Genomic DNA, 26,973 nt, shown 5'->3' with positions numbered 1-26,973 from the left:
TTAACGCCTTTGCATTCTGACTAGTTTTAGAGACAGGTAAATTAGAGTAGTAAGAAACTAAAAGCGCTTATTGCTCTTTGACGGAGACTCAGCCTTAATAAGAGGCTTATTAATCTGATTCTTGTTTTATAGTAGGCTAAGACTGTGATTTGTGTTTTGTCTGTTTTCTCTGGATACTTATCAACTCCTGTACCTATGTAATGAATAAGTAGAATGGTTGCAATCTAGAATGAGTTTATTAAGGAGATAATTTAATTTACAGGATCTGGGTACTCCAAGCGAAAAAATCTGGCCTGGTTACAATGAGCTGCCAGCAGTAAAGAAGATGACATTCACAGAATATCCCTATAACAATCTACGCAAGAGATTTGGAGCGCTCCTCTCTGATCAGGGGTTTGATCTGATGAACAAGTAAGTGCTAGCTTCTAGGGTATCCTTGGGAAAATGTGTTCCTGTGCTCTGATAGTGGTGGAAAATGACTTGTAGTGAAGCATGGTATTTCACTGCATTTAACCTTGTAAAAGCATGCTGATGCATTTGCAGTTTGTGACATTCCTTGCAATGCTATTCCTCACTCTCTCACAACAGCTTTATTCAGTGTACCATGTTCTTAACAACACCTGCTGTTAAACCTCAGTCCGAGATTATTCTTGCACACCTATATCCTAGAAGAACAGAAAAATGTTTTAGTAGTAGTTTCAGCTCATTCTGTCATGTTATGTGGTGAGTCAGCTATCATGCAGTTTGCTGATGGATCTTGTTAAAACAGTTAAATTGTAGTTGAAAAAAGGAAAAAAAGCAGTACATTCTAGAGATCATATAAAGAATTAGGAAAACAGCAATCCTGTTTTTTTCCTAGATTTTCAAAGTTCATGAGTTCTGTCACATCTGATGTTCTGGCAGTCCTTTTAACTAACTACTGGTGCATTTTGATTGCGTTCCAATTCATTCTTCTTTAAAAGGCTGACAATGATTTGAGAAATTTTTGTTGTTCCCCCCCCCCCCCCCCCCCGCTTCATACTGCCTTTAAATTTCATGATGTGAAGTAGTGGAAATCAATGAGTTTCAGATCTTACTTAGACCTTATCTCTATTAAAAAAAATTTAAATTTAAAAAAAAAACCCTACTTTTTTTTTTAAGGGGGGGGATTTTTCAGTCTTTCCAATTTTTAAGAATTATGCTGCTCCAGGTTTTTGAATGAGTTGTGAATAATTTATTGGAAGTTAGATAACCTTTTAGAAGGTCCAAGCACGACTTGTCTTACTAAAGATAGGTATCACATAACTGTCATCTGTACTTCTTAATTGGTTATGACAGGGCTGTGTCTTCATTATTCTGGGTAAGAATGACAATTCTGTAGTATTCATGTGGGTCTGGAACTTGCAGAAACACACAAGTAAGTGTACATAAGTCAGCAGAACTCATTACATGTACAAATCTTGGATATATAAGCTTTTACACAGTCAGGGCCAAACACTGTTTGGTAGGATGAATAGTACAGTACAGAAACATGTTTCTGTGTTGTGAAAGGTTTAAAATAACCACAGGTTGTACAGTTAAGTTACACTATATTACAATATTTTGTGCTGTATCAATATTATCTCAGTTGTCTTCTCTAAAAAGCAAAGCAGCATTGTAAAATATTTTAACTGAACCATCCCGGGTCCCTTGGGAGCTATATCTGACTACTCACAGGTTCTGAGGTGTCTTAACAATTTATACCTCTGTAAACAGATTCCTACAAAAGCTACTTTTGATACGTAGTTCTAGCTGCTGTTCCATTAATTATAGGTTCATGTAAGAAGCAGGCCTTTAAAATTAGCTAGCTATGTTAGATTGCCCATATGTTAGCAATTATATCCATTAATAGAATTCTTTGTTAAAAATCAGAAAATTCTAAATTGTGTTTCTGAAGAATTTATAATTTGGGGGCTAAAATTTTTCTCCTTTCTGCCTCTCTGTGTCTCTTCTTCCCTATTTCATTGTCTTCCTAAATTCTTCTCAGCTTTTTGACATACTACCCAGCCAGAAGAATTACTGCTGAAGATGGTTTGAAGCACGAGTATTTCCGAGAGACTCCCCTTCCTATAGACCCTTCCATGTTTCCCACCTGGCCGGCAAAAAGCGAGCAACAAAGGGTAAAACGTGGTACCAGCCCACGCCCACCTGAGGGAGGCCTTGGCTATAGTCAGTTGGTAAGCATAGCAGATGGATGCAACTGCCACAGACTTCTGATGTCCTCGGACATGTTCACATCCTAATTTTGGAAAAGTTCATGTGGGCTGCATTTTGTTAGCCTTCTGGGGCTTTGGACCTGTACTTGCATGCAAACCACTTCTACAGCAGTCCAGCTTTCCCTCTGTTCCTTTTCAAAGGGCAGGTCCAATTACTGTTGTATTCACAGAATTATAATTTCAGTGTATAATCTGAGAAGGAAATGATGCCTGGTTTTATCACAGCGCACGACAATGTTTCTTCTGAAAGTGTGTGTTGTTTTACACTTTCAACTAAGCTTTTAAAGCTGCAATTTATTTTTGGAAAAAAAAAAAAAAATCCAAAGCCTGGTAAGTTATGCATATCTTGTGGATAGAAACAGTCTCATTTTTCCAATAGTTGGAGAAGAATTCAAAAAAGGCAAGGTTGGTGTTCTTTCTATCTGTGGGGATTGTGCTCCCCATTTTGAAAAAAAGCTGGCTGAAAAAGATGCCCTTCTAAGTATGTTACAGTCTCAGGTACCTTAATTATATCAACTATTTATTACTATTTCCGTGTCTCAGCATAGATGAAATGGCAGTTATTGTACCCAATTTAACAGATGCAGTAGCCTTAAAAGTTTATTTAGCCTCGATTTTTCAGGATATAAAAATTGACATGGAGGGTACGCAGAGTGCGTTTCATCGGACATTGAGTAAGCATAGTTTATGCTTATTTGTACAGTGTGTTCACAAGTTTTTTTCATCTTTTGCATGTGCAGTCAAAAGTAGATATACAAACCAGGAATACACTTGAGATGCCTTTAGAAGATAACTTTTGAAATAGCAATGTTTAAAGATCGTGAATAACACTCTGCACCAGCCTTACCTATGATGTTACTAAATCAAACATTTGTTTCTCATCTTCTAGAGATACTTTGATTATTTTGTTGTTGTTTAGATTTTTGTGTTGGAGACAAATGCATCTGCACAGACACTTACTGATAAATGAATTGTAATTGGTTTTCACAGGGTGATGATGATCTGAAAGATACAGGTTTTCATCTGACCACCACAAATCAAGGAGCATCTGCTGCAGGACCTGGTTTCAGCCTCAAGTTTTAAACTCAACATGAAGGAGGAGGGAAAAAAAAAGAACAACTGTTCATGTGAGTGGATTTCTGAGTGCCCCAGTTCTGTTCTTCACGTCAGGGAAACTAGATGTTTTTCACAGGAAAAAAAAAAGTCAAATGTCATCACAGATTCAAAGGCTCTTGCTGAGTGTGGAGTATAACTGCTGCATTCCATTAGAGGACTGGAATTAACCTGAAAAGCCAAGGATCATTACAAAAATTGACAAAGGAAAACTTGAAGTACAATCCTTGAACAGTTTCTGGTTTATTTTTAGGTTTTTTTGTTGGGTTTGTTTTGTTTTGTTGTTTTTCCTTGTAAATTTGTAGAATTAAAATACATTTTTAATTGTTTAATAGTGTGAAGGATTTCATTTCTTCACATGCAGCAAACTTGGATGTTGGTGGCATTAAGTCTTCTAGAGTGAAAACTTATTATTCCCCTCCCGCTGCTCCCCAGATCTGTGCTGACACTATTACAGCGTATTGTCAGCCTGGGCAAACAACTTTTTTTAATTTAAGGAAATTGTATGTGTCCGAATATAGTTGGGGCAAAAAACCATAACGGTTCTGAGGTTTCTTTCCTGTTGTGTGCCTTGGAGAGAGCTAGGCTGGGTTGGGCTCAATACTCACTGACACTATTTTTGGGTGCACTGCTGAGCTGAACACTGTTTGATGCGTTGTATATGTGTATTTACAATGGCACTGGTGCAAAAGTAGTACTCTATTGTTTTATAAAACAAAAAAGATTTAATATGGAGGCTTGAAGCTTTATTTTCTAGAGAAAGTTCTTTTAAATATGCCCTTCTTCCATAAAAAGAAGAGCTTAGCTTTACTGATTGTATAATGCCATATTCCAGTCCTTGCTCATAAGATGAAAGACCGGAGGAATCATGTTGGAATATCACATCCTTTTGAGTCTCTGATTTATAATGCTATCATTCTTTTCTGGGAACAGGAGTATTCATGCAATCAGAACTCGGCACCAGTCCAGTAAAAGGATTAACTTAAGTTATAAACATTCTACCAATTTCAGTACATTTTAAGAGTTCTGGAATTTGGATGTACTAAAACTTGCGTTAAATTTTGAAACCAGTAGGGTTTGTTGTTGTTTTTCCTGTGGAGGAGTACAGAACTATTTTCTCTTCAGGCCTGATTCATTGCCTAGTACTGAAGGAGAAACAGTTCTACTACTAGTCTGTTAACTGAAATATGCCTGATTTTAGCAAGATTCCTCACAGGTGGAGATCAATAACCCATTGAAAAGCAGGGGGTTTTGCAACATCCCAGTGAGTACAGCAAAGGAGAGCCATTTTGCCATGGCCTGCGCTAGGCTCTAAAGGATTAGAATATGACTGCATATTTTGTATTTCTTTCAAGCTGTGCTATGCATCTTGCATTCTGTGAAATTATTTCCTTCCTAGCTTCCTTGGCATTGTTGCAGCCAGTGTGGACGTTGCTGGAAGATGTATGTTCCTGACAAAAAGGATTATTCATTTAAGTTGGGATAGTTACAGTAAAACAAAGAAAACCTAATGCTGGATTGCAATGGAAATTTAATATGGTTATGAGAGATACATGTAACCTTAATTTCTTTTTTGTAAAAGGGCTCTCCCTGAGTAGTGCAACATTGTTTGGTTACTGCATCTCAGCTTTTATTTTGTCTCAACTGTCTATATTTGCATAGAGTGCTTGCCTTTTATGATCCTGAGCTTAATTGTTCATGCAAAGACACATTTTTAAGTTTTATACTATGCTGTGCTCTTAGCTAACTGTGATGGTAAAACTGTCCTAGAACAAGAGGAGAATTTTACTGATAGAGCCTTTCTGCTCTAATACAGAGGTCTTCCTAGGCTGCTGACCTATACTGCAGTGTGTGAGTTGCAGTTTTGTTGGTACTTTTAAGTAGGAAGAAACTTGTTTCAAGAGGTTTAAGAGGACAACTAAAAAAGGATGAACCTAAGACAAAGACCAATGTAGGCTGCTTTAATACAAGTAAGGGTCTTGCTGAATGTAATGAATGCCAGGGATTCCTAACTGTGCAAATGAATGCTCCACCACTGTAGATGTTTGAGTGCAATAGGCTTTGCCTACCACTACTAATGCTATTTTCCTGTTGGATGTGGCTCATTTACCTGATCACTTGGGTGACTGGGGGAGGACAGTGATGGAAATTACCTCATCTCTCTTGAAGGAGTTGAGAGGCTTCTTGATCAGACACCTGCAGGACAACTTACGAGGAGCTGCTGATGGAGGTAAATAGTCTATTGGGATAAGATTATACAAGTAATAAATACAAACCACAGGAAAACAGCTGGGGGGGAGAAGACATTCTGTGGATACTTGACCTGAAGATGTCAAAATGTGGAATGGAGGCATTAGAAAGGGTTTGTTGTGACCCTCCATCCTCCTGGCAAGTAAAAGTAATATTAGGTCTTATACTTTTATTTATACATGCTTCTATTGCTATGCACCAGGATCTAAAAAAATGACAGCAAAACACTTACGGAGTACAACTGGTCATTTTCCTTCCACAATACCTCTGCCTCCACTGCAACATACCTGAGCCATCAATCCGTTCGTTCATTTGTTTGATGAAGAGTTACGTTCTTGTTTTTCAGCAGTCCACAGTGATCCACAGAGTTTAACTGCAAAATCTGACACTTTTTTTTTAAAAAAGAAAATTTAATTCTCTGTACAGCATACTTGATAAATTCTTTATCATTAAAACTAATGTGGAAAAGTTTTGCATTCCAGTAATCGAGTCTCAGAGTCTTTTTTGCCCAAGGTATGGAAGCAGTTGATTTTAGAAGTTCAGTTGCACTACTGGAGATTAAATATAAAATGCCAAAGAAATGTTTTGAATTTGAAACAGAACTAGCAGTAATGGAAGTGCTCACTCCAGGGCCCTTGTTAGTGCTTCAGTCTGATTCTCCAGGAATAAGTAGTCAAGATTCTTTCTTTTTTCTTTACTATACAAGTGTAAGTTCCTTCATTAATTGCATTTGCAATGATGCTCATGTGATCTTCATTTAAGGATAAGTAACCTGGATATGAGTATTCCAGAAGCTCCTTATCTTTATACCAGCTGTCATAAGAAAAATAATAGAAATTAAACTACAAAATGTCTAGTACAATGCAATATCTTAAGTTTTGCTGAATATGTACAGCACAGATGGGACTTTAACAAAACAAGGTTAAGTTTTACTATATATTTCAGGTAGACAATGGCAGCTATGTAACAGGGCACTGAGTAATTTCAGGGCTTGAATCTTAATGAAAGTTGATGGGAATTTGGATCCTCAGTCTAAACTAACTCATGGACTTCAGCATATCTGTTTTAAATACATCCAGAAATAATGTATTTGTACGTTAGTAAGAGCTAACAAACCATTAATTGAAAAGGGTAAATTGAAGACTAGGTTTTTGCAGCATCTGGGCCAGGGAATTTGACTTGATGGTAAGAATTATCTTTGTGCTATATATATGAATTGGATTTTATCCTTTTTCAACTCGGCTTGCTCATTTCCGGTAGCTCTGCTTTCAGACTAAATGCTTTGCAATGTTATAAACAGTATTTGCACACTCCCTTCTCACAGTTAGCCAGCCCCCCTCTTTCTACTCTGAGTGCCAAATAAGACAGTGACACGCTCCAGAAGATAAACTGCATTCTTATTTATGCTGTTTTGACATCCTTCCTCATCCCTTTTGGTATGTAAGCTGCAAAGTCTCCTAAAGGACTGGAATAAAAGATAGAGTACTTACTAAACTTTGCCTTTTTTATGAATTATCTTCTGTCCACAGCGGAAGGTGACGTTCCTGCCTTCAGAAACAGTCTTGGTTTTTGTCCTTGGCGGGGGCAGAGTAGGGGGGACGGTTGGAAATGGGAATTCTGTCCACCAGAGGCGAGAGAAAGAAATGGCAAAAGTTAGCATATCTCATTATCAAGCTTTAGTCATTCTAAAACTTTCACAGAATTATGTTACCACCTAAGGAACCTTAAAAGTATTAGTTTAAAAATGCCTCCGACTGAGCAATTCTTAGATAGACATGTAATGTTATACATATGCAAAGGTAACAGTTTTGTGGCTTGTAGGCTGACAGAGAGGGATAAAAAAAAAATCACGTTGCCTGTTTCATATTTATGGAAGAGTATACATTCTGTATATGAACAGTCCCCTAAAATATATGGATTTGTAATGATCTGACTGCATCTTTGCATTACTGTGATCTACAAAAAGACCTCTGTACTGGAGAAGGAGGTACTAGTTATACCGTACATCATCTTAAGGTCAGTAAGTATTTATCTGAAGCTTAATTCCACAGCTGCAGTAACTTGACCTGATCCTCCATTAGTCCCTTATCTGGATTCATAAAACTGAGAGACTAGATAAGGTGATTAACATACTTTATCTCCTTTTCTTCAGAGCAGCTCAAGTCCAGCTGTGCTTGAGATGTCATTTGTCTTGTTTATGTCCCACCACTGCATCAGGAACTGTACTGCATCTCTTATCCCTGAATTTAACACATCAGCATCTCACTTCCTCAGTTGGGTCCAAAAGGGAAGCAGTCTGAGGCACACAGAGTAGTTGTGTTTTCAGAGACTCCCTATCATTGGTTCAGTTAACTAGAGAAGAATGGGACAGTTTAAGGTTCTAGTCCACAAATGTTTACACATCAAAGCTGCTTCCTACTTCCAAGCCTTGATCTTGGCTCAGATATGTAAGAGGCCATCTCCGCTGTGCTTCTCATTAGAGCTGGATGGGGCTAGTCATTTGCATCCACCGATCTCTAGTGTGGAATTAAGATCCTGTCTATCCCTGCAGCAAACTCTGCTTAACTTCCTCCCTCTGTGCAAACCCCATGAAAAATCCCAGAAGAAAAGTTAGATACCATAGCAGAAGTCACAGGTGGATGGACAGTGCTTTTTCATCAACTTCCTGCGTTTCTCGCAGAAACCTTTTTGTGCCCATGATGGGCACATAAATAATCTGTCTTTACATCCTGAAACAGAAGGAGACAAGACATTAGAGGGATTGGGGTAGACTGTTCTTTCTGGGAATCAAATTGACATTTCATCTAAATTAGATTGTTCAATGTAAATGGTAGAGCTGGGATAGGAAAGAATCTAAAACGGGAGTAAATAACTAACTAGAACAGGGTACCATTATTATGTGAGCAGCGGACTAGATACCGAGCTACTTTCACGCAGTAGCATCAGTGATTCACGCGAGTTGCTATTTGTAAGTAAGTCCTACACTAGCTCACATTTGAAGAGTAGCAGGCAAACGTGTCAGAGCTTGAGAGAATCTTGCCACAGCCTGTTTGGTTTGCAGAGAGCTTTGTCATGTATTAATACTTCTGAATCCAGCCAAAAGAGTAATTAACAGCTGTTTGCCTTCCCCCCTCCTTTGCACACGAGCTTTTCCTTTGGGCACCTGATGCTTGCAGATGTATAAATGCAAGTCAGGGCTCTCCACGGCTAAAATTGACCTTTTATTCTTGTATAAGCCACAGTCCAAAAGGCCCAAAGAGTCAATGCCCAGAGCTGGTTGCTGGGCTGGGACATAATGATCCAGGCACGTGAGAACACAGACAGTGCTGTGCCTCTGCTGGAGCTGCTCAGAGCAGTCTGAGGACAGAGTGGACTGACACCTCGGAAACCTTTTCTCAGAACTGCCATCTGGGGAGGTGGGAACACGGACCTCCAGCCTCCCGTCTATCACATTTGAAGCTAGTAGTGCTGGAAACAGAAATACTACACCTCCTTTTAGCTCTACTTTGCATAAAAAGGAGTCAGATCCCTCCTGCTCACTGGCTTACAGCCTAGTCCTGCCAAATGATGAGGGTCTAACACCATAAGAGCTCCACAGGATCCAACTGACACTTCAGGCAAACCTTCTTTACACAGAGGAGCCCAGAGCACAACCTTGCCTTCCTTACCGTAAAGTCTGTGAATTCCCCAAACTTCATCTTGAGAGATGGTCTTTTTCCCAGTCAAAGTGGCATTGATGTGCATGAGGGCGTTGGGATTCAGGGAGTGCATGAGCCCTAAGGCGTGTCCTATTTCATGAGCTGCTACATGTACCAGATCTGTAAGCCAAACACCTGGAAGAGAAACAAAAACAGCTGGCACTGCGTGGCAAAGTACATTTGCTAATCCTGGTGTAAAACCAGAGGAAATATTTTAGCACTAGGACAGTATGGTCTTATCAAAGGTTTCCCTAGTTTCATCTTCTCTGTAGCTGCTTGGGTGCAAATAAATGAGCCAATTATTTCCACATGCTTCTAATTTGAAACAGCAGGACACAGAGCAGCACTGCCAGACTACAGGAAAACTGCTCTGAGTGCGCAATGTTTGAAATGAAGGCAAGTGCCCTGCGTAACATTTACTTACTCTTGACAGCTTTCTGCTAACTTTGTTCCCACAGCCCTGAGCTGTAACTGGAAATGGCTGTTTGGAAATGAGACCGCTAGCTGGGATATTCCAGTCTGAAAGAGCCTCTGACTGACCTCTGCATCCCCCATAGCCTATAGTTTCTGGGTAGCATCTTGAAACCTGCTTCCAGCAGAGATGGATTTTTAACTGAAAGATGACTCGCAAGAGGTGTTATTTATTACCAACACCTATCTTGATACCTTGCACAATTACAGGCCACAAGAATCTCACACAATTCCTGTGTTAAACCCAACTGCTTATGGAAAGAAAGGATCTGAAAGGGGTAGCTTGTACGTGTGCTTAATTCATCAGTACATTAACTAGGAATACCTAGTGGGTGGATTTTTTTGGATGATCTTAAAGAATTCTGCTAAATCTCTCTGACGTGACTTGGAAGAACAATGATTTCATTCTACTTTGTTCCCATCCTTCTTTATGCCAATAAAGAAGGCTAATTTAGCTTTGGAAAGAGAAGCAATCATTGTGAACAAGTATGAAATGGCTCAGCCTTACACTGGCCTTCTGAAGTCAGAATTGTTATTACTGTTTCACAAAGGTGACTGAATTGTATGCAAATCAACTGCAGGACTGTCTCCATAGAAAAGACTGGAGTTACACTGCCATGATAGAGAGTCAGTGGCAGAACTGGCACTCAGGACACTGATTTATTCCATAATCTTAGTAAAACTTCACTAAGAATCAAGTTTTGCAAGTGTCTATACTTGTTTCAACAGCTGCTTGCAGAAAAATGCAGGTTAGAAAAACACATTGTTCCCCGATAACTCTGTAACTTCGAGGCATAGGCTTGTTACCAAACTCTCTGATTTTTATTCTCCCTGACAAACATTGACATTTGATATAGTTAGCAGACTTTAGAAGTTTGATGGAGAAGGGCATCTTTTCAAAGCTGAGTATTTCACAAAATTTAATCTGACCAGTTTTTTCTTAATACACACTGACATTCTGGCTTTAAAAATCATCTCCCTCTGGTCTTTGTCCCTAGATGTTATCTGTTGCTGTGCTTTGGAAAACAAGGATAGGAAAAGTCCTTCTATGTCACCTAAAACCTCCTCTCCTCTCTTTTTATTTGGTGAGAAGCAGAATATCTTACTTTCAAAAAAAGTACTGAGTTGGTCATACAATATGAACCGAATTTGCTAGTCAGGGACCATCTGCTTTTAATTAAAAGTTGGTTTTGATATCACTTAAAAAAAAAAAAAAACACAAGAAGAAAAAACCACCAAGCTGCAAGCAACACAGACATTTTTAGGTGCCCACAAACCCAAAAAACCTAAAATGTAAAGAGCCATGCCAACAAGTTAAAGTAATATAACATGGCCCTTCTCAGAGATGCACCTGCCTGGGCAGAAGCCAGATGTAATAACTGAGTATGTGGCCAAACTAGTAAGTCCACTGAAATATTCAGAAAGAAACGGCACTGCCACCAAACACGGTCCCTTATAGCAGTTCAGTCACATGACAGCAAGACCAACAGCTTCCAAAACTACAGAAAATCACAACCATTTCTGTTGTCTCTTTCCCATACTAGGTAAACCCCAGAACAAGGACTAAAATAAAAGTCCTACAGGCATTAATCATGCGCTCCCAGAGACATGTGTTACCTTTTTTCCAGCTGAACCGGGTATTCCCCAATATCCAATATTCATGGTCATCAAAATGGATTTCCCCGTTGGGTGGGAAGAAGGCATGGGCAAGTTCCCCTGTTGTTCCATCAAAGCAGTGGTGAATAAGAGACTCCAGGCAGTCTGTGTGATTGATAGAGTAGAAGCCTGTGAAAAAAAAAGCAGATTTAGTGTATCTAGCAGGGTAAGGCCATCCAGGACACAGACAGCTGTAAACTTGTGGTTTACAAAAAAAAAAAAACCAACAAAAAAACCCCCACTCTTATGGTATCCCACATATTTTCCAACCTACAGAGCCACAAAAGGAAAAATAAATGCAAAGCAATTGTCAGGAATGATGGCTGTGGTGCAAACTATACTCAGCCCTGTGATGACCCTGGATTTAGAGCTGTTTCCAACAGACACAAATGAGTCTACTTTTCAGAAAGGAATGCTGAGCTCTTTTTGCAACATCACATGGAAATTCTTCTTTATTTTGGAGAGAAGTTGGACAGTGAGATGATAACCCCAGGATGTAATTGTTCCATTTAAAATGTAAATAAGCAGATAGCCTTATAGTCATAGCGGCTTGCTGTCTTTTTGCCAGTGCCATGACAGCATCTCAGCGTAGCCTGCGTCCAATGGAACTGGGCCACTTGGAGCTCACATGTAGTAGCAGGACAGACCCCTGGGAAGGCATATGGTGTGCCTGTAAGTAGCGTCATGCAACACGAGAGTGAAGAGCACGTTGCGAAACAATGGTAAATCTGCTGGTTATCTCAATATTGCTGCCATCTGCGCAGGAAATAATTCTTTCACACAGACCATAAATCCCAGGAAGAATTTACATCTGGGGTTGAGCAGATAATGCCTCAGAACTAACATTTTTCTAGGCTTGAGAAACTTGGGAAGTATAGCGGTACAGAGGCAGAAGAAAGGAGAGGGGAGGGAGGACAGAGAAAAGATGGTGCTTCAACAGGATCAGCAAAAGGGAGACTAAAACCATAAACACACTGGAATCCGTCACCTGCTCTGTGTGACCTTGGATATGTCATTTCAATATTCAGTTTCCCCATCTGTGGAATAGAGCTAATCCTGTCCCAGTGGCAGATTTTGAGGGTTAATTCTTGTCAAATACCTAAAGCTTCCCAACTGCAAGATTCACAGAAAGTGTTAATTATGATAATAAGATCTCTGTAGAGCAACTAAAAGTAGTTTCTGTACCTGACTAAAGGCAAACGATGCCCCAGTTCCTCATCCAAGAGGCCCTGCTATGTCCATACAGCAGAGGAGGACTATCTCCTGCCTCCGAACTCCACAAGTCCCTTGTGGAGTTAACATGCACAAGAGTGTTCCGTCAGTCCAGGAGCCTGCGCAGGCTTACCTATTTTCAAGTCACTTGCTACGTGGCGTGGCACTTCTCTGAAGCTGAATGGTGAAACTTCACTCCACATTCGGAACGCAGCCGCTAGTCCCTTGCGTGTGTCCCTGGCATTTATGAGGTTTCTTGGAAAGGACAGGATTCTGTAGGAACACAGAACAACTTCAGGAAAATGGCATTCCCTTCTCAAACATCAGCTGAAGGCTCTCAAGGTTGCATCAGAAAATCAAGTCTTTCCATTCACTCTAATAGGTTCAAAACAGGAATAGCTTGAATTGGATATTATGAATATTTAATAAAACCCCCACAGGAACTAATATATTACAATATTACAATATATTTACAATCACATGTTCCGGACTACAGCTTTTGTCCCTCCTCAAGCACACCATTTTAGACAAGGTTCTCTTGGAAATCTGTTTTTATCCTAACATCTCCCAGTCTGTTGTGCAGTGTTGCTAGAAGAGGAAACAACTGCATTTCAGCAGCAGACTAGGTAACTCCTATTCATAACACTTAGGCTACCGTGTATGTGCACGTGCTGAATTATAACACTCGGGCAGAACTTTTGAAAGGGTTCCAAAGGTTATCAAAAGTTTGACAGTAAAACAAGTTATTTCCTTTGAAAAAAATCTCATCACTTGGGAGACTCGAGAGCACTTTTTGCTTAGGCCACAGGTACAGATACAGCTGAATGGTGAGAAAACGACTGGTGCAGGATGGCAGAACCATGGAAATGGATAGATGGCTCCTAGAAACTTACCTTGTCCCAAAAGAAGATCTGCATTCAGGAAATTGCCTGAAGTGTAGCAATTGGGAAAAGCTGTGTATATTCTGCTATCCCCTCTGGTTGTTTTTTAGCTATGCTGTTTATGTTCTCCCTTCGTCCCAGCACATCCTAAAGGGAGCAGAAGGTTTCGTATCAAGCCAGGCTGTTAATGAACGTGAACCTGGACAATTAAGACTATCATGAGGCTTAGCCTGTTTGGGATAAGCGTAAAGGGAGATACGTTCTCTGCTCAGTGTGAAGGAGTCAGGTTCATGCCACCCACTCATTCTTTGCTGGGCTTACAGGCAGAACCCCTGCTGTCCACCGGGAAGTAAACGTGTAGTGATCAGCACCACAGCATCACCCACAGAACAACGCAACAACCACCACCGCACGTCGAGCAAATAAGGCCAGCGACAGTAACGACGAGAAATCTGTGTAACCAATGGCATTACAGCTACCTAGAGAACAGAGGTAACTGCAGCATCAGCCACACCTTGCAAATTATCTTCCCGGCCTGCATTTGGGGACCTTGAGCTACTCCCCCTCCTGCTTCTGTGGAGAAGAAAGGGGTTAGCGCAGAGCTTTCGGACAGATGCAGCTGCTGCCATCCTGCCCACCCCACTCGCCCTCCTCACTCACTCCTTACCTCCGCTGCCTCAGGCAAATCCACTGCAAACAAAGCTCAAAATGCCTTCCTTTCCTGTTTGTTGGTGACAGAAAACTCTCCCACCCTTTACAGTCACAGTCTGGTCGAGTTTTCCAGAGCGAGAGCGTGGGAGGGACCCTCACAGCTCCATAACGATGTCCTCAGCCCAATGCCAAGAAAAAGCTGCAACACATATTGCTGCTGCCGGAGGCCACTTATAAGTGTTTTCAGAAATCCAGTGTGACCTGCCATTCAAGCCACTGCAGTTTAACAGGTAGTGACTGCAGCTCTCGAGAGGTCGGGTTTGGGGCTTGCTCTGTACCTTAAAGTCAGGAGTGGCTGGAGTTAGCAGCCACATTAAAAGGACCTTTGTTATCACATAAGACATTGAAAAAACCTGGTTTGGCTGTTGTGTCTCCAGGAAGGTGCAGACTCTCAGCCAGGAGTGAACAACAGGCCTTTCTTCAGTCAAACCTCCAGGACTCCTGCTAATCTGAGGTTTCCCGTGACAGTCTGATTCTACCTGCCAGTGCTCATCTTATGAAACTGTTTCCAAGGGGATTCCCTGAACCTTGTTCTGTCTGAGCTCATCTTAGCTCTCCTGAAAAATACTCAACAATACCATTAATATTTTCCCAGAGAGAAAAAGCATCTTTTCAGGATGCTGCCACCACAGCCCATCGCTCTGGATGGTTTCAGGGGCTGTTCAGCCACTGCTAAAGTAAGGAAGAGAGCTGCTCCAAGGCTAAACACCAAACAGGAGCGACATTGCCTTATGCCAGCAGTAGCAGTAAAGACGGACAGCAACGAGAAACAGTTCAGTGTGAAAATCCATAGGATTCCATCAGCTTTGGCTCTGAACAGCCTGCTTGTTGAAAGTAGTACTAGCACTGCACATTTACATAGCTCCATCCTATCAAAACCAGACCACTCTATAGCTGTATGGTACTGCTGGCATGCTGCTGGTTCTGAGCAGTGGTAAACCCAGCTGGAAATCAGTAATCTGGACAGCCACTTCTCCTTGGCAGAAACATCTGAAAATATTAGGGTTAACATTCACTCACCCTAGAATTGCCAAGGGCTTTTTATTGTTTATTTGTTAGTAATCTAAGAGTTGGCATCCTTTCCCAAAGACAACAGGGAGAAAGAGTTTCCTAAAAGCTCTCAGCACTAACAGAGCTCTGTCCTCCTGAAATCACAGAACCTTTCAATAGCTATTTCCCTCAGTGATTATTTAGGTTCATACAGAACTCTTTTAAAAATACCAAGCATGACAGAGTTAGTATTCAATTCACTACCTTCTGAAGGAAGTCCCTAGTTCTGGGAAGCCTATCTATCTGAAGCCTGAATCTGTCCCTGAACAGTTAGTTTTACTATAAGTAGCCCCAGCACACAGCCATTATGTGCTACTAGCTTCTAATGCAACGACAATGCTTTGCACGATCCATAGCTGACATGAGAGGTGCAGCATTTGTAAAAATACTTCCTACTTTAGAGCAGCTTTAGCAGCTATCCATTCATTAGCAAATAGATTAGTGATGTTCATATGGTAAATATCTATACCCGTGACAGGAAAAACTCAGACCCCAGTGACAGAAAAGGCTAATTCTTAGGGCTAATGCAAGTCCGTACTTGTATGTCAAGTTGAAGTGGTCCCATTTCAAGTGTCCTGGTGTGATCGTGTATCGTTTTCTCCTTGCTGGAGGCCGAGGTGGGAAAGTTGGACTGTGCAAAGCAGAGACACTCACTCCATGAAGACCAGGTGATGTGGCATCTTCCTTAAAAGATAAAACAGCAGGTTGAAAGAGATGGGAGAGACTGCAGGATTGAACAGTGTAAAAGAAAAACTACTAGATATGGGGCATGTGGAGGCTGGGGAGCAAAACTGGTACTCTCTTATGGGCATCCAGGAGACAAGACTAGCGCGTCAGCTAGTCAGTGCTTTGCAAAGCATGCCTGTTCCGAGCGTGCTGAACAAAACCAAGACAGAGCAAAAGAGGGGCTACGCTGTGAGGAGTTCTTGGGGTGTGTCTTAGATCAAGACGTACGAGGAAAGGAAGGGAGCAGCACTCCTCAACACTGGATCACAGAGGATCAGGGCTGTGGGCTCCCTTGAGCTGCTGCATGATTCCAGAATAGGGCACTGCAGCCGCTCTGCTCTCCGCTTGGAATGCGGCACAGATGGAGCAGAAATGAGGCCTCAGTAGGCTTCTGGCCACAGTGAGTGCTGCAGCTCTTCCTGGAAAGTTTTCATTTCCTTTTCACTTTGCTATTGCTCTTCAGCCTCACCACAGAAGAAATAAAATACTGGACAAATGAGTAAAACAGGCAACCCTTTGTGCAGAGAGCTCTTTATAAAGCTGCATTGTGGATCTGAAATGCCTTCAAAGTAAATAGGAGCCCTGGAAACCCTGGAGTGCTTTTAAAGCCACCATACAGTAAAAGACATCATATTTCGTGACACGTCTGACTCAAACTATAAAAGCCTTTCAGTCCTGAGTAGTGGAGGTAGAAGAATGGGACCCAACACAGTTCTCTGGAAGTCTACCTGCTCTGTCTTCCCTTTTCAGGATTAAGACACTGAGTATCTCTGGGTCATCTTTGCTCCACAGGCACCAAGACTTACTAAGCGATATGTATAGTGGCAACGTTATAAAAGCTGCACCAGTACAAGTCTGTTCAGCCTCACAGCACATTCTATAGAAAGCAAGAGCTGTCTTCATTTCAGTCATGGAAGAACTGAGGCTGAGAGTCAAAACAGCATATCCCTGGTCTCACAGCAAGCCAACAGCAAGAAAAGACAAGAAGCCCGAAGCAACAGCTGCCAGATACGGCCCAAATCATTAGCACCTCTCCTTAACTACAGCTAGTTGTGACTGCTAACAGGCTGAGGGACTCTATCCTAGGAAACCAGTCTCTTTTTGCTCAGGTCTGTGAGCCATACTAGCTTCTATCTTGTTCTGATCTCAGTATCTTTCTTTCCTACAAGGAGAGCCTTTTAGTCTTTCTTCCATCTCAGCTGTGGGTCTGTCTCACAATTTGAAATCAGCATAGTCTTTGAATGTAAGGAATTACAAGGGCCATAGAACATCACCTATGAGACAGATGTTAACTAATACCTTGCCTTCGAAGTTGCAAGCTTTTGGCAGGGTATTTGATGGCATTTCTGGGAGCCTTCAGATGCCAATTTGCTAATGAAAGAACACACAGGATCACTTTTCCCTTTTAACCTTTGCAACTTTGCTGTATTAAGGGATCTGGTTGATGAACCCATACATTGTGGCTTGCTCAGCTCAAGGCCTAGCCCCTTCTTCACTAAGGCATGCGTGATGCAAGTACACTGGCTGTTGTCCCTCTCCCTTCACCTCCAGTGGCTTCTACCTCTGATTCTACTCTGAGAATGCCATTTTCCCTTGATAGGAAAGGAAAATTTTGCATCCTTTTGAGCAGCACAGACAAGGTGGAGGATCAGCCAACCTGTGTGTCAACAATCTATTGGAGCTGTAAGAGAAGCCTGGAGAAGATTAGCTCATAATTACAGGTTAATAAGATATTTTCCCTTTTTTTTTTTGCAGTTCTTTCAAGTAGGGTAGAATTAAGACAAATCCTTTCTGCCTTTGTTGTTTTCTCTACGATCCCTTGCCAGTATTGGGGCTGATTACACATTCATTCTGGCATCAGTCAGGAATAGCACAGGATTGCTAGTACTGTGAATTCTCAGTCAGTCCATGGGCTCTGACTCAGGAGACCTGATAACTTGTGATGGGATGAGGTAAGGTATTAACACTCTTCAGTAGCTGTCTATCCTTGCAATCAACGCTCCTGCTCCTTAGCAAAGCCAGCAGAACACGCAGTGCATTTGCTTTCTAGCATCTATAATTCACAGCCCAACTGGTGCCATTTCCAGTTTATGAGAATGCGCTGAGCTGTAAGCTGCATAGGCTGAGTAACAGACACTGCGCATTCTGTATCCTCTGCCACTGGGCTATTAAATTACACCAGGGCGAAATCCTGAGGCTCTTCTTAAAGCCCCCTGGGTATCAGCAGACGAAAATGAGACAGTCAGAAACAGCCTGCTGGCTTCTCCTTCTACAAGGAAAACTCCTGCAGCCCCATGGGAGAAAAATTCTTGTCTTCTCTACAGCCATTGAGCTTAAAACCCTAAGGCCACAAGTGCTGAAGAAGCAAGGCGGGGGGGGGAATGATCTGTCCCTACTCAGCTTATCCTCAAAATACAAAAGAAAGTAAGGGCGACTCAGGCCCAACAGCAATCATTGAAACTTGTATCTGGCCTAGCCACTAGATCAAGAAAGGTGCAGAGCATTGAGTTCTCTTGCTCAAACATTCTGCTCAGTCTTTGTTCTACTTCAGTCTTTGTTCTACCTACCACTGCTGCAACAGGATGCTTTTAATTAAGAATGTGTTGCAAAATGAATCAGGGAAGGGTGGGGTACCACACATAGGCTGTAGCTCAGATGTAGGATTCTGACAGAAATGGAATGACCTAGTTAAAAATTTCACAGTATAATTTGGATCAAAGGTCCTGTCTGGATGCCAAATAACCAAGACTATGGGAATACTCAGAACTGGAGAAGAGGTCAGCTGCTGCCAGGAGGAAACCCATTCGACTGTGGGTTAAGGTCTGAAACATTCAAAAAGCTTGGGAGGTACTAGAAGGACAGGTGTTTCAATTCTCTCTCTCTCAACAACTACAACAGACACCAACGTATATAAAGGCAGACACTGGCCAACATCCCTACTCTGTATTATCCGCCCTGTGCAGTCAGACCCCCATTAATTGACTTCATTGAGTGGTAATGAATGTAATTCATTCCCCTCTCTCTCCTAGTCATGCAGTTCCCCTCTCATAAACTAAACAGTAACAGAACTCTGTGACTTAGTACCAATTAATAAGAGCCCTGAGCATGTGATGCAAACAAGGGATGTTATTGCCAGGATCTTCATAAACACAAAGAGCAGGAAAGGATGTGAGCGCTTAGAGAAGATTGGTTTTTTATAAAATTAAAAGCTAAAATTAATCTAAAAGCAAAAATTGAGATCAGCTTCTGAGACTCCCAGAGCCTTCCAAGAGTTCCCCCTGAATATTGATCTGTCCCAGCATATCTTGCTAATGGATGGACCCTGAAAGAGAGTTAATACCAGCTCATAGTTTCTGTAGGTCCCGCATTAACTCCCAGTTTAGATCCTACACTACGAGCCCTGCCTCTGGAGTTTCTAGGAAAGTTCAGCTGCTGTGGAAGTCAGAATATGTGCATGCCACATCATACCAGGCTGGGAAAGCAGAGGTGCTCAAGAAGAATAGCCAAAGCTCCGAGGGAAAACAACCCAAACCTTTTGTGCATTCACTGTTTGGTTGTCTGCAAGCTGCATACACATCTCTAATAATCTGATTCTACTTGGATGCATAATTACCTTCTAGGATCCTTTGCAAAAAGGGACTCAAACAGCCATAAACAGAACTTGTTGCTTTAACAGTTATTTATATATTGTTTAGATTGCTACCTGAATGTATCCGTCTTCTAAAAAGAATACACATGTACATATATTTGATATCCCCACTCCCCTTTCAAGCATTTGAGAATTAGATCCTTTCTCCTACCTGACTTTTCTGAACTGCAGCTCCAGCTGGATCTCCCACAATAGCCAGCAAAGCCACCACAGGGAATATGCATAAAAATCCCACAATGGTTCTACAGCTATTGCTCTTTTTCTTGTCAACTGAGAGGAAGCTCTTCCTTCTGTCTGCAGAAAGTTGCTCTACTTGATCCATGTCGTTCTTTAATACTTTTTAGAGGGAGATGTGACAGATATTAAGACATTCTCTTCACAGAATGCATTGGTAATCCTTTTGCTCACAGTTGCATTTGGAGTATTTCTGAGCAGCCCTGCAGTCACTGCCAAAGTTGTGCAGAACCACTAGAGTTTCAAAAAGCTCTAAAAAAAATAATAAAAAAAAAAAGTAGACTTTACATTAAGCCTGTTTCCAATGTGCCAAAGATTCTCTTAGCCTCTGCCAAGTGGTATCATATTACTGCAGCTGAAAGTTGGGCTGGCGGAGGAAAAGCAGCAGTGAAACAAGCTGGGATGGACATGAACTCTTTTAACTGTATAATCAACAGAGGACCAATCTGCAGTTGTCAGCTTTATGTAATGAAAAAATTGGGGGAGGGGGCAGAAAAAAGGAATCCAGAAGCCAGCATCATGCCCTTGGAATGTTTCATTAGGGATGCTTAACACTAGAAGAGCTGTCATTTGTCAAGGGCTGTCTTCAGGAGCAGAATGAAAAATGAGATGCTGTGAGAGGGCAGGCAGGGCTTCTCTGCTTAGGAAATTCTGGTCAGGGAGTTTACAAACTCAGAGAAAAGTAAACATCAACTCCCTCTTCCATGAAACTTGGCAACTGAACTGCAAATTTCTTGTGTACTTGGGAGCTACCCAGTCAAGGGTTATCATGCTGAGAAAGACAAGTATTTTCAGAATCTTACTGATTTGGGGCACCTTAGCTTGAGCACATCAGAAAGACTGACCTGGAGAAGTGGTCAGTTTGTCCGAAGCTGTTAGGTTCTTTAAGGCATCTCCAGGCTGCAGACAAGAAGTCAGTTCAGGACTTTTTGAAAAAGCTTACTCAGAAACTCTCAGGTTTTCAGAAATAGCTGCACTTTTCTGCCTGGTCACTAAGTGCTAGATACTCAGTGCTCCTGAGGTGGGGTGTCCTTGGCTAAACAGTTCTGACCAGAGAGAGGAAAAGGAACTGTGCAATCTCCTAGTTTCCCAAGCAAATGGCAGGGAGGCGGTAGTTCTGTTGCCAGCTAGTATAAAACATTCCTAGGGGATATCCGAAGCATCTGAAAGGTTTCAGAAACTTCTTGCACTTTTAATAATGAAAAATGGTTTCATTCGAATTTTTTTCCCTAGTTCATAATCAAGCTTGCAACATTTTATGTTTCATGTATTTTCAGACTAAACCTGGCCTGGAGCTTTTAAACAACTCAGAATAAGGATGACCAATGAGTTCATGTACAATTTCATGAAAATTTTGTTTTTCAATTTTCACCAAGCTCCCCCCCCCCCCCCCCGAGAAAAAACATACTTTCTGCAGAGAGTAGACAAAGTGCAGCAGTTGTTCAGATACCAGGAGAAGGATAGAATAAGGAGTAACATGGAAGGAAGTTATGGACAGAATTACAAAGGAAAGCTGGAACTAGGAGGAAGAGAAAGAGCAGAAAGCAACGGTACTGGGCTCTAACTCCTGTGGACCAAAGCAGTCAACTGCAGCAGTCTGAGATATTGGCTCATCTCAGCTGTGAGCTGCAACTTTCTAGGGATAGTTACACCTCTTCCCCAGTAGCACAGCCGGCAGAATGAAACATGCCTGTGCGTGAGCACTCTGAAAAAGAGCTTTTTTCAGAGCTCCAAAGAGTGGTGCAAATGCACCTCCGTTTGTGGTCTGAGCTGTAGACCACATCATGAAGTGAGAAACTTGTAACAACACACTCCTAAACTTACCAGTGTCTCAAGTCCCCTGAACAAGTTTCTGTCAGAGTCTGTAGACAAGAACACATCTGCAGAAAGACTGACTGCGAAGGGAGTCTTGAAGTAAAAACCTGCCTTGGAATGGGGCTCAAAAACTTCAGCCAAGAGATCTTCTCCAGTAAAGCAGTACCGGCTTGAAAGAAAAATACTGCCAGCAAACACAGTGCTGGAAGAACATTGAGTTTCAGTCATGGAACTGCCTAACAGCATTAAATGCATCCACCTTTTATACAGCTAGTAAAAGTCAGCAGCGTTTGAAAATATTTTAACTTATGCACTATTACATATGCCCTCTCCTCTCGCCAGAGTGTCTGAGCATCTCACAATCTCCCAGAGCATTTAATCTCACATCAGTCTTGAAGGTAAGGCAGTGCTATTATCTGCACTTTACAGCTTAAGGCCCACAGTACTGTGGAGGAGAAAAGATTTGCCTGAGGTCAAGCACGGAATCTGGCAGAGCAGGAATGTGAAATCTTCCAAGTACTCAGTTAGCACCTTACTGTTTCTGAAGATGACTACATGAACCTGAGTTTTAAAGCACAGACTGAGAACTCAACCACATAGCCTGAGGGAACTAAGAATTTCCTTCATCCCAACATAAAGAAAGTAAAAGTTTTTGTAAAATATATCTCAGCTCAGACCCCTCCCCTTGCCCAAAGTTAGTATCTAGCACTTTAGAGAAAGCGCATTCTTGAGGACCTCATTGTTTCCGAATACTTCTTCACGCAGCTACTAAAGGTTAGCACAGCCAAGGCTTTTTCCATGAGTTACTGAAGTATTCTGAATGGGGAAAGAGACCGTACTGTATATTAGCCATTTATCTTCTTGCACCGCATGTGGTGGGTGAATGGGAATCTTTAGCTGCAGAGATGATTTGTGACCTCTGAGACATTTAGGATCCTGCTTCCTTGTCAAGGTAGCAAGCAGGTTATACCTTGATGGATCAGAAGGGAGAGAATATGGTAGGAATGCACTGTGCCCATCCACCTAAAAATTCAGTGCCTGTGCGTCCAACTTTACCAAACCACTGGCTGCAGAATGCTTTCAAAACTTTTAAAATTTAAGCCAAGTATTTGCTCAGAAACCAGCTCAGCAGTAAGGCCAAGACAAACCTCAGTTATTATAGCAATGAGAGTCAGATGAGGAAAGCTGTTATGCTGAGGTATTCAGAACTTACAGATGCAACTTGCGGAGCTAAGGGAGACACATGAACTTAATGCTGTGCACACTAACAGTGCCTCTGATAAAGTCACTGTGCATCTGGATTCTTTGGTGCACAAGCTCTGGCCAGAATCCTCAGTGTCACTGCTGGTAAAAAGTGAAATTTCAGGTTTATACTTAGTTCATTAATACTGTCATTGTTAAATTTCAAGCACAGCTCTCTTCTGTAGATATTTTAAGGATTATCAGGACCAGAGTGCACATCTGTTGACATTTCATCCGTGTTCTCTGCCCTGGGTTAAGAGTATCATGGCTTTCCCAAGAGAGACTTGTACTTAAAGGACTCTCACATGCAGCCATCAGTGGCCTCAAATCTACAGCACTTGTCAGAATTTAAGCCTCTTTCAGATGCTTCAGACAACTCCCCAGACTCCCTTCTGGGAGCCAGTGTTGCCCTGTACCAAGGGCAAGAAGTTAGTCTGAACTATGACTAAGTTTTATCTCTGTCTTTTCCAACAGCTGAAAATACTCTCTGTGCTTTATCAGGCAGCCTGAGCCCCTGCAAGGATTGCTTTTACACAAGTGCAGAGAACTGCTGCTGTGACTTTGGAGTTCTGATGAATTTTAGAGGTCTCAGGTTCTCGAGTGCAGATATTTGGTTTGGACTACAGGCGTGAGTTGTCATCCTGACTATATTTGAACAGAAAAACATTCCTGGCTTTGGTTTCTGCACAGTGTCTAAAAGCAATGGAACACATTACACTTTGAGGGAATCCATATGGTGTAATGGGGAATAGGAAGGGAAGGCAGGGTACAGAACTGACTTTGCTTTGTCTTCATGCTGTTAGCAGCAGTGACCAGGACCTGGATATCATTTGTGGGGAGCTGGGATTTTCTAAGCAAACAGTCGGGGATGCATATCCCGAGATGTCTGCATGCAATAAATGTCACATGAAAAAGCAGGCTCTAAACAGCTGTCAGAAGGGAATGAATGTTGCATGAAACCTACAGTGGTCAACTAGAGACTACAGAGAACATAAAGGATTGGATCATTCGTGCAACACAATACACTTTCCTTGTTAAATCGCCTCGGTCTTTCTGTGCTCTTTTCAATCTTAACTGCTGAAATGTTTAGTTTAAAGCGGGGCTGCTGTATAACACGCAACATATGGCTACATTCCCAAGGGCAAGTTTTAGCTCAAAGATAAATACTTTCTCACTTCCATGGATTATTCTTAGCATTTCTCTCCTCCTCTTTATTGTTAACATTAAACGTTACTTTCAGCGCTATTTCTAAATGGTTCTCTCTGCTACATTTGCCACATTTAAGAGGAAAGGTAGCCCTGGTGCAGCAGGCTGGGAAGCACACTGGCACCGCTTCATTCAAGTCCCCAAAACAACACAAGAACAATCTATTACAACATACCTATACTCATGCTAAGAGGGGCTACACAGAGAACAACTACTAGTGCTACAACTGCAGCTGTCGGACTATCCGAAACGAATCTCGCCTCTTATGAAACCTCTTATTTATTCACGGATTAAGTGCCTATTATTCAGCATTGCAACAAACTGCTCCGATTAGCTTCCCCTGTTGTGACCTGGGAGTTCTACGTGGAGGTGGGCAAGACAGGGAAAGGAGAAGGACCTAACATCTGACTCAAGGCATGAGCATCAGCGTTTCATCCCTAGGGCACCAGTCCAAATCCAGGCCGCAGGCAGGGGAGGGGGAGTGCACACAGCTGAATGTGATTTACCACATATTGGCTCCTTGGTGGCCCATGTGAAAAGAATTAGCAAATCCTCATATAGCTCTTATTTTAAAAAGCACTTACATATTTATCCCTTCATCTCACAACTTGGGGGGAAAAAACCAACCCGACATTCTTGCATGGTTCCTGTGGGAACGGCAGTTAAAAATTGTACTTTTTCCATGGGTCACAGACTAAAAAGGAGCATATCTGCTGTAGCAGGGAGCAACATTCCCCAGGGAGGGGGAGAAGAAGAATGTTCTTTAGTCCCCAAGCATTCTCCCACTTTCTATCATGCAGCCCCTCGTGATCAGCATCTGCTGATGTTCCTAGAAAAATCCATGGTCCACTGAATAGCAAATGAGCTGAAAACAAGGGCTTCATCCAGCTGGCAAAGAAAACGGAATATTTTGCTTAACTGTCAATTTGGAGCTGCAGCTCACAAAAGTGCCTGTACTGGCCTGACCTTCTGTTACCAAAGAGACACGGTCTTGACTCTAGTCAGAAGCTCAGCAGTCCAGTCATGGCCACGTAGCGAGTAGAATTTCAGGAATGAAGCGAGGGAGAGATTTTTCTCAATACACAGATAATAAAGCGCATCCATAACAGAGTAAGAATTGCTTCCCTGGGCGGGGATATTTTTGCTGTTGCTGTTTGGTGGGCTATATTAATAATCTGTAATTCTTTTTGGATGGACCAATCCTCCTGAAATCCTGGGAGCAGAATGGACTAGTGGGAACATAATCAAAGGAGAGATTGGTTCTCCTCCTGACTCTGCCTTTTGAGCAATCTCCCTCCCTCTACTCCCTCAGTCTCATGCTGTCTGTAAAACGTGGAGTTTCTGCCTCACTTCGAAAGGAAGTGCCTTAGAAACCCTAGTTCCAAGTATGAGATAAGCTGCCGTCTTATATTTAAAATTTTACACCAGAAAGACTCAGCAGGATCTTTCCCTTTCAAAACCATTGCTGTACATTGCTGCAACATACAGAGCTGCATTTCAGGAGATGGCAGAAGCCCCAGTGAAAACAAGGAAGTCCCCAGCAAATTTGCGGAAGACCTGTCAATCTCATTCATGGGAGACCAACCGGTAATAAGCATCAAGCAGAAAGTTACTCACTATCCACACTGATTAATTAATGACAATATTTATCTTTTGTCTTTAAAGGAGCATTTGCCTGCTGCTCTGATGCCTCCTTGCCTCTCTTCAGCCCTCGCTGTTCTACAACCAGCAAGAATACCAATGGGTAGCAAAAGGAGAAAAGGGAGGAACATCTTCCCCCACCTTGCCCCCTCCTTTCCTCTCTCAATCTCTAGCTAAATTTAATGCAGCTCCTAATCTCAATTCAGGCTCTTGGCTCTTTTCCCGCTTACTACAGTTATCTTTTTCTTCTCATACTTCAGATTCAAGCCTGTATTAGAGCAGAGAAACTCTTTTGCAGGCTGAGAGTACAGACCAGATTACACATGAACTAGATGATGAACTAGCAAGTACACAAAGGTAACTGTTTCACCCAGCGTGGCACTCAATTGGCCACAAGTCACTCTCTGATCCTGGCCCTCCATGTAAGCAGGCTTATCAGGAAAGGTAAAACAGCAGAACCCTCTTCACCACTCCAAAGCATCAGACTCCCACGGAGCTGAGCCTGTCATGGGGGGCAAAGCTTGCCAAAAACATACCTGGCACATATGAGCATCCGCTTGCCTTCTGTTATCTCTTGTTCCTGTGGCTCCACTGACCATCCTGTTTCTTCTCTGTTGTGGTGCAGCGATTCCCTTCTTCTTACTAGGAAAATGAAAGGGTCAAAATGGTGCTTAACAGCTCAACTCTTGCTCCTCAAAACCAACCGCAGCAGGAACAGGGACGTGAAAGAATATACTCCCAACTTGAACACTATGTTTACAAACCATTTCTGTAGTTCTTAGGCAGGTATATTAAGCTGTGCAAAATTCCACCTCTAGTTTGGCCACACAATGAATTTCAGATATGAAAACAAAATCAGATCTTGAAATGGGACTTGTATTTTAAAAAATTAAAACATAAAATTGAGGGGAGCTCTTCTTTCCCTACAAAATCTCTTTTCATTAGCCGGGGGGCGGGGGGGGGGGGGGGGAATCATCTCCATTTTCTGCAACAGCTGCACAGCTTGGAAGTCAAAGGCTGCAGTCTTCCTACAATTTTTTTTCCTTTAGGGAGAATAAACACTTGGAAGCCTCTCTTCATTTAGTATCCAAAGAAATTATTAAAAAAAAAAGAAGCAGATGCTCCCTGTTGTTTTTCCCTGTATAAACTAACACCTTAGGCGTAAGAAACAAGAATAACGCAAC

At 42.0% G+C, this 26,973-nt stretch overlaps 2 protein-coding genes across 11 annotated transcripts in view; one reads left to right on the top strand and one right to left on the bottom strand.

The window, feature by feature from the left end:
- LOC104317736 (cyclin-dependent kinase 11B) overlaps positions 1-3,679 on the top strand; it is a 34,715-nt gene extending 31,036 nt beyond the window's left edge. For all 3 annotated transcript variants that reach the window (XM_069782701.1, XM_069782693.1, XM_069782692.1), the window contains 3 exons: positions 263-411; positions 2,006-2,195; positions 3,225-3,679. In XM_069782701.1, coding sequence (XP_069638802.1) covers positions 263-411; positions 2,006-2,195; positions 3,225-3,317 — 432 coding nt within the window. In that variant the 3' untranslated portion in view covers positions 3,318-3,679. The remainder of the gene's footprint in view (positions 1-262; positions 412-2,005; positions 2,196-3,224) is intronic.
- MMP23B (matrix metallopeptidase 23B) lies at positions 218-26,481 on the bottom strand. 8 transcript variants are annotated; one of them, XM_069782706.1, is made up of 10 exons: positions 19,803-20,330; positions 15,815-15,960; positions 12,768-12,907; positions 11,384-11,551; positions 9,266-9,430; positions 8,216-8,326; positions 7,088-7,214; positions 3,195-6,410; positions 2,315-2,426; positions 218-665 (listed from the first exon to the last, which is right to left on the bottom strand). In XM_069782706.1, exons 1-8 carry the CDS (start codon positions 19,971-19,973, stop codon positions 6,236-6,238), a joined length of 1,203 nt encoding a protein of 400 aa, XP_069638807.1. In that variant the 5' UTR covers positions 19,974-20,330; the 3' UTR covers positions 218-665; positions 2,315-2,426; positions 3,195-6,235. The 8 variants fall into 8 exon arrangements, with proteins under 8 accessions (XP_069638807.1, XP_069638810.1, XP_069638809.1 ...); XM_069782709.1 differs by having other exon boundaries at positions 5,885-6,410; XM_069782708.1 differs by having other exon boundaries at positions 218-2,426; positions 19,803-20,137; positions 20,236-20,292.
- Between the last annotated feature and the right edge of the window lie 492 nt (positions 26,482-26,973).

The sequence above is a fragment of the Haliaeetus albicilla genome, chromosome 4 (genome assembly GCF_947461875.1).
Source record: "Haliaeetus albicilla chromosome 4, bHalAlb1.1, whole genome shotgun sequence".
Taxonomy (NCBI): domain Eukaryota; kingdom Metazoa; phylum Chordata; class Aves; order Accipitriformes; family Accipitridae; genus Haliaeetus; species Haliaeetus albicilla.
This window is presented reverse-complemented; position numbering and strand designations above follow the sequence as displayed.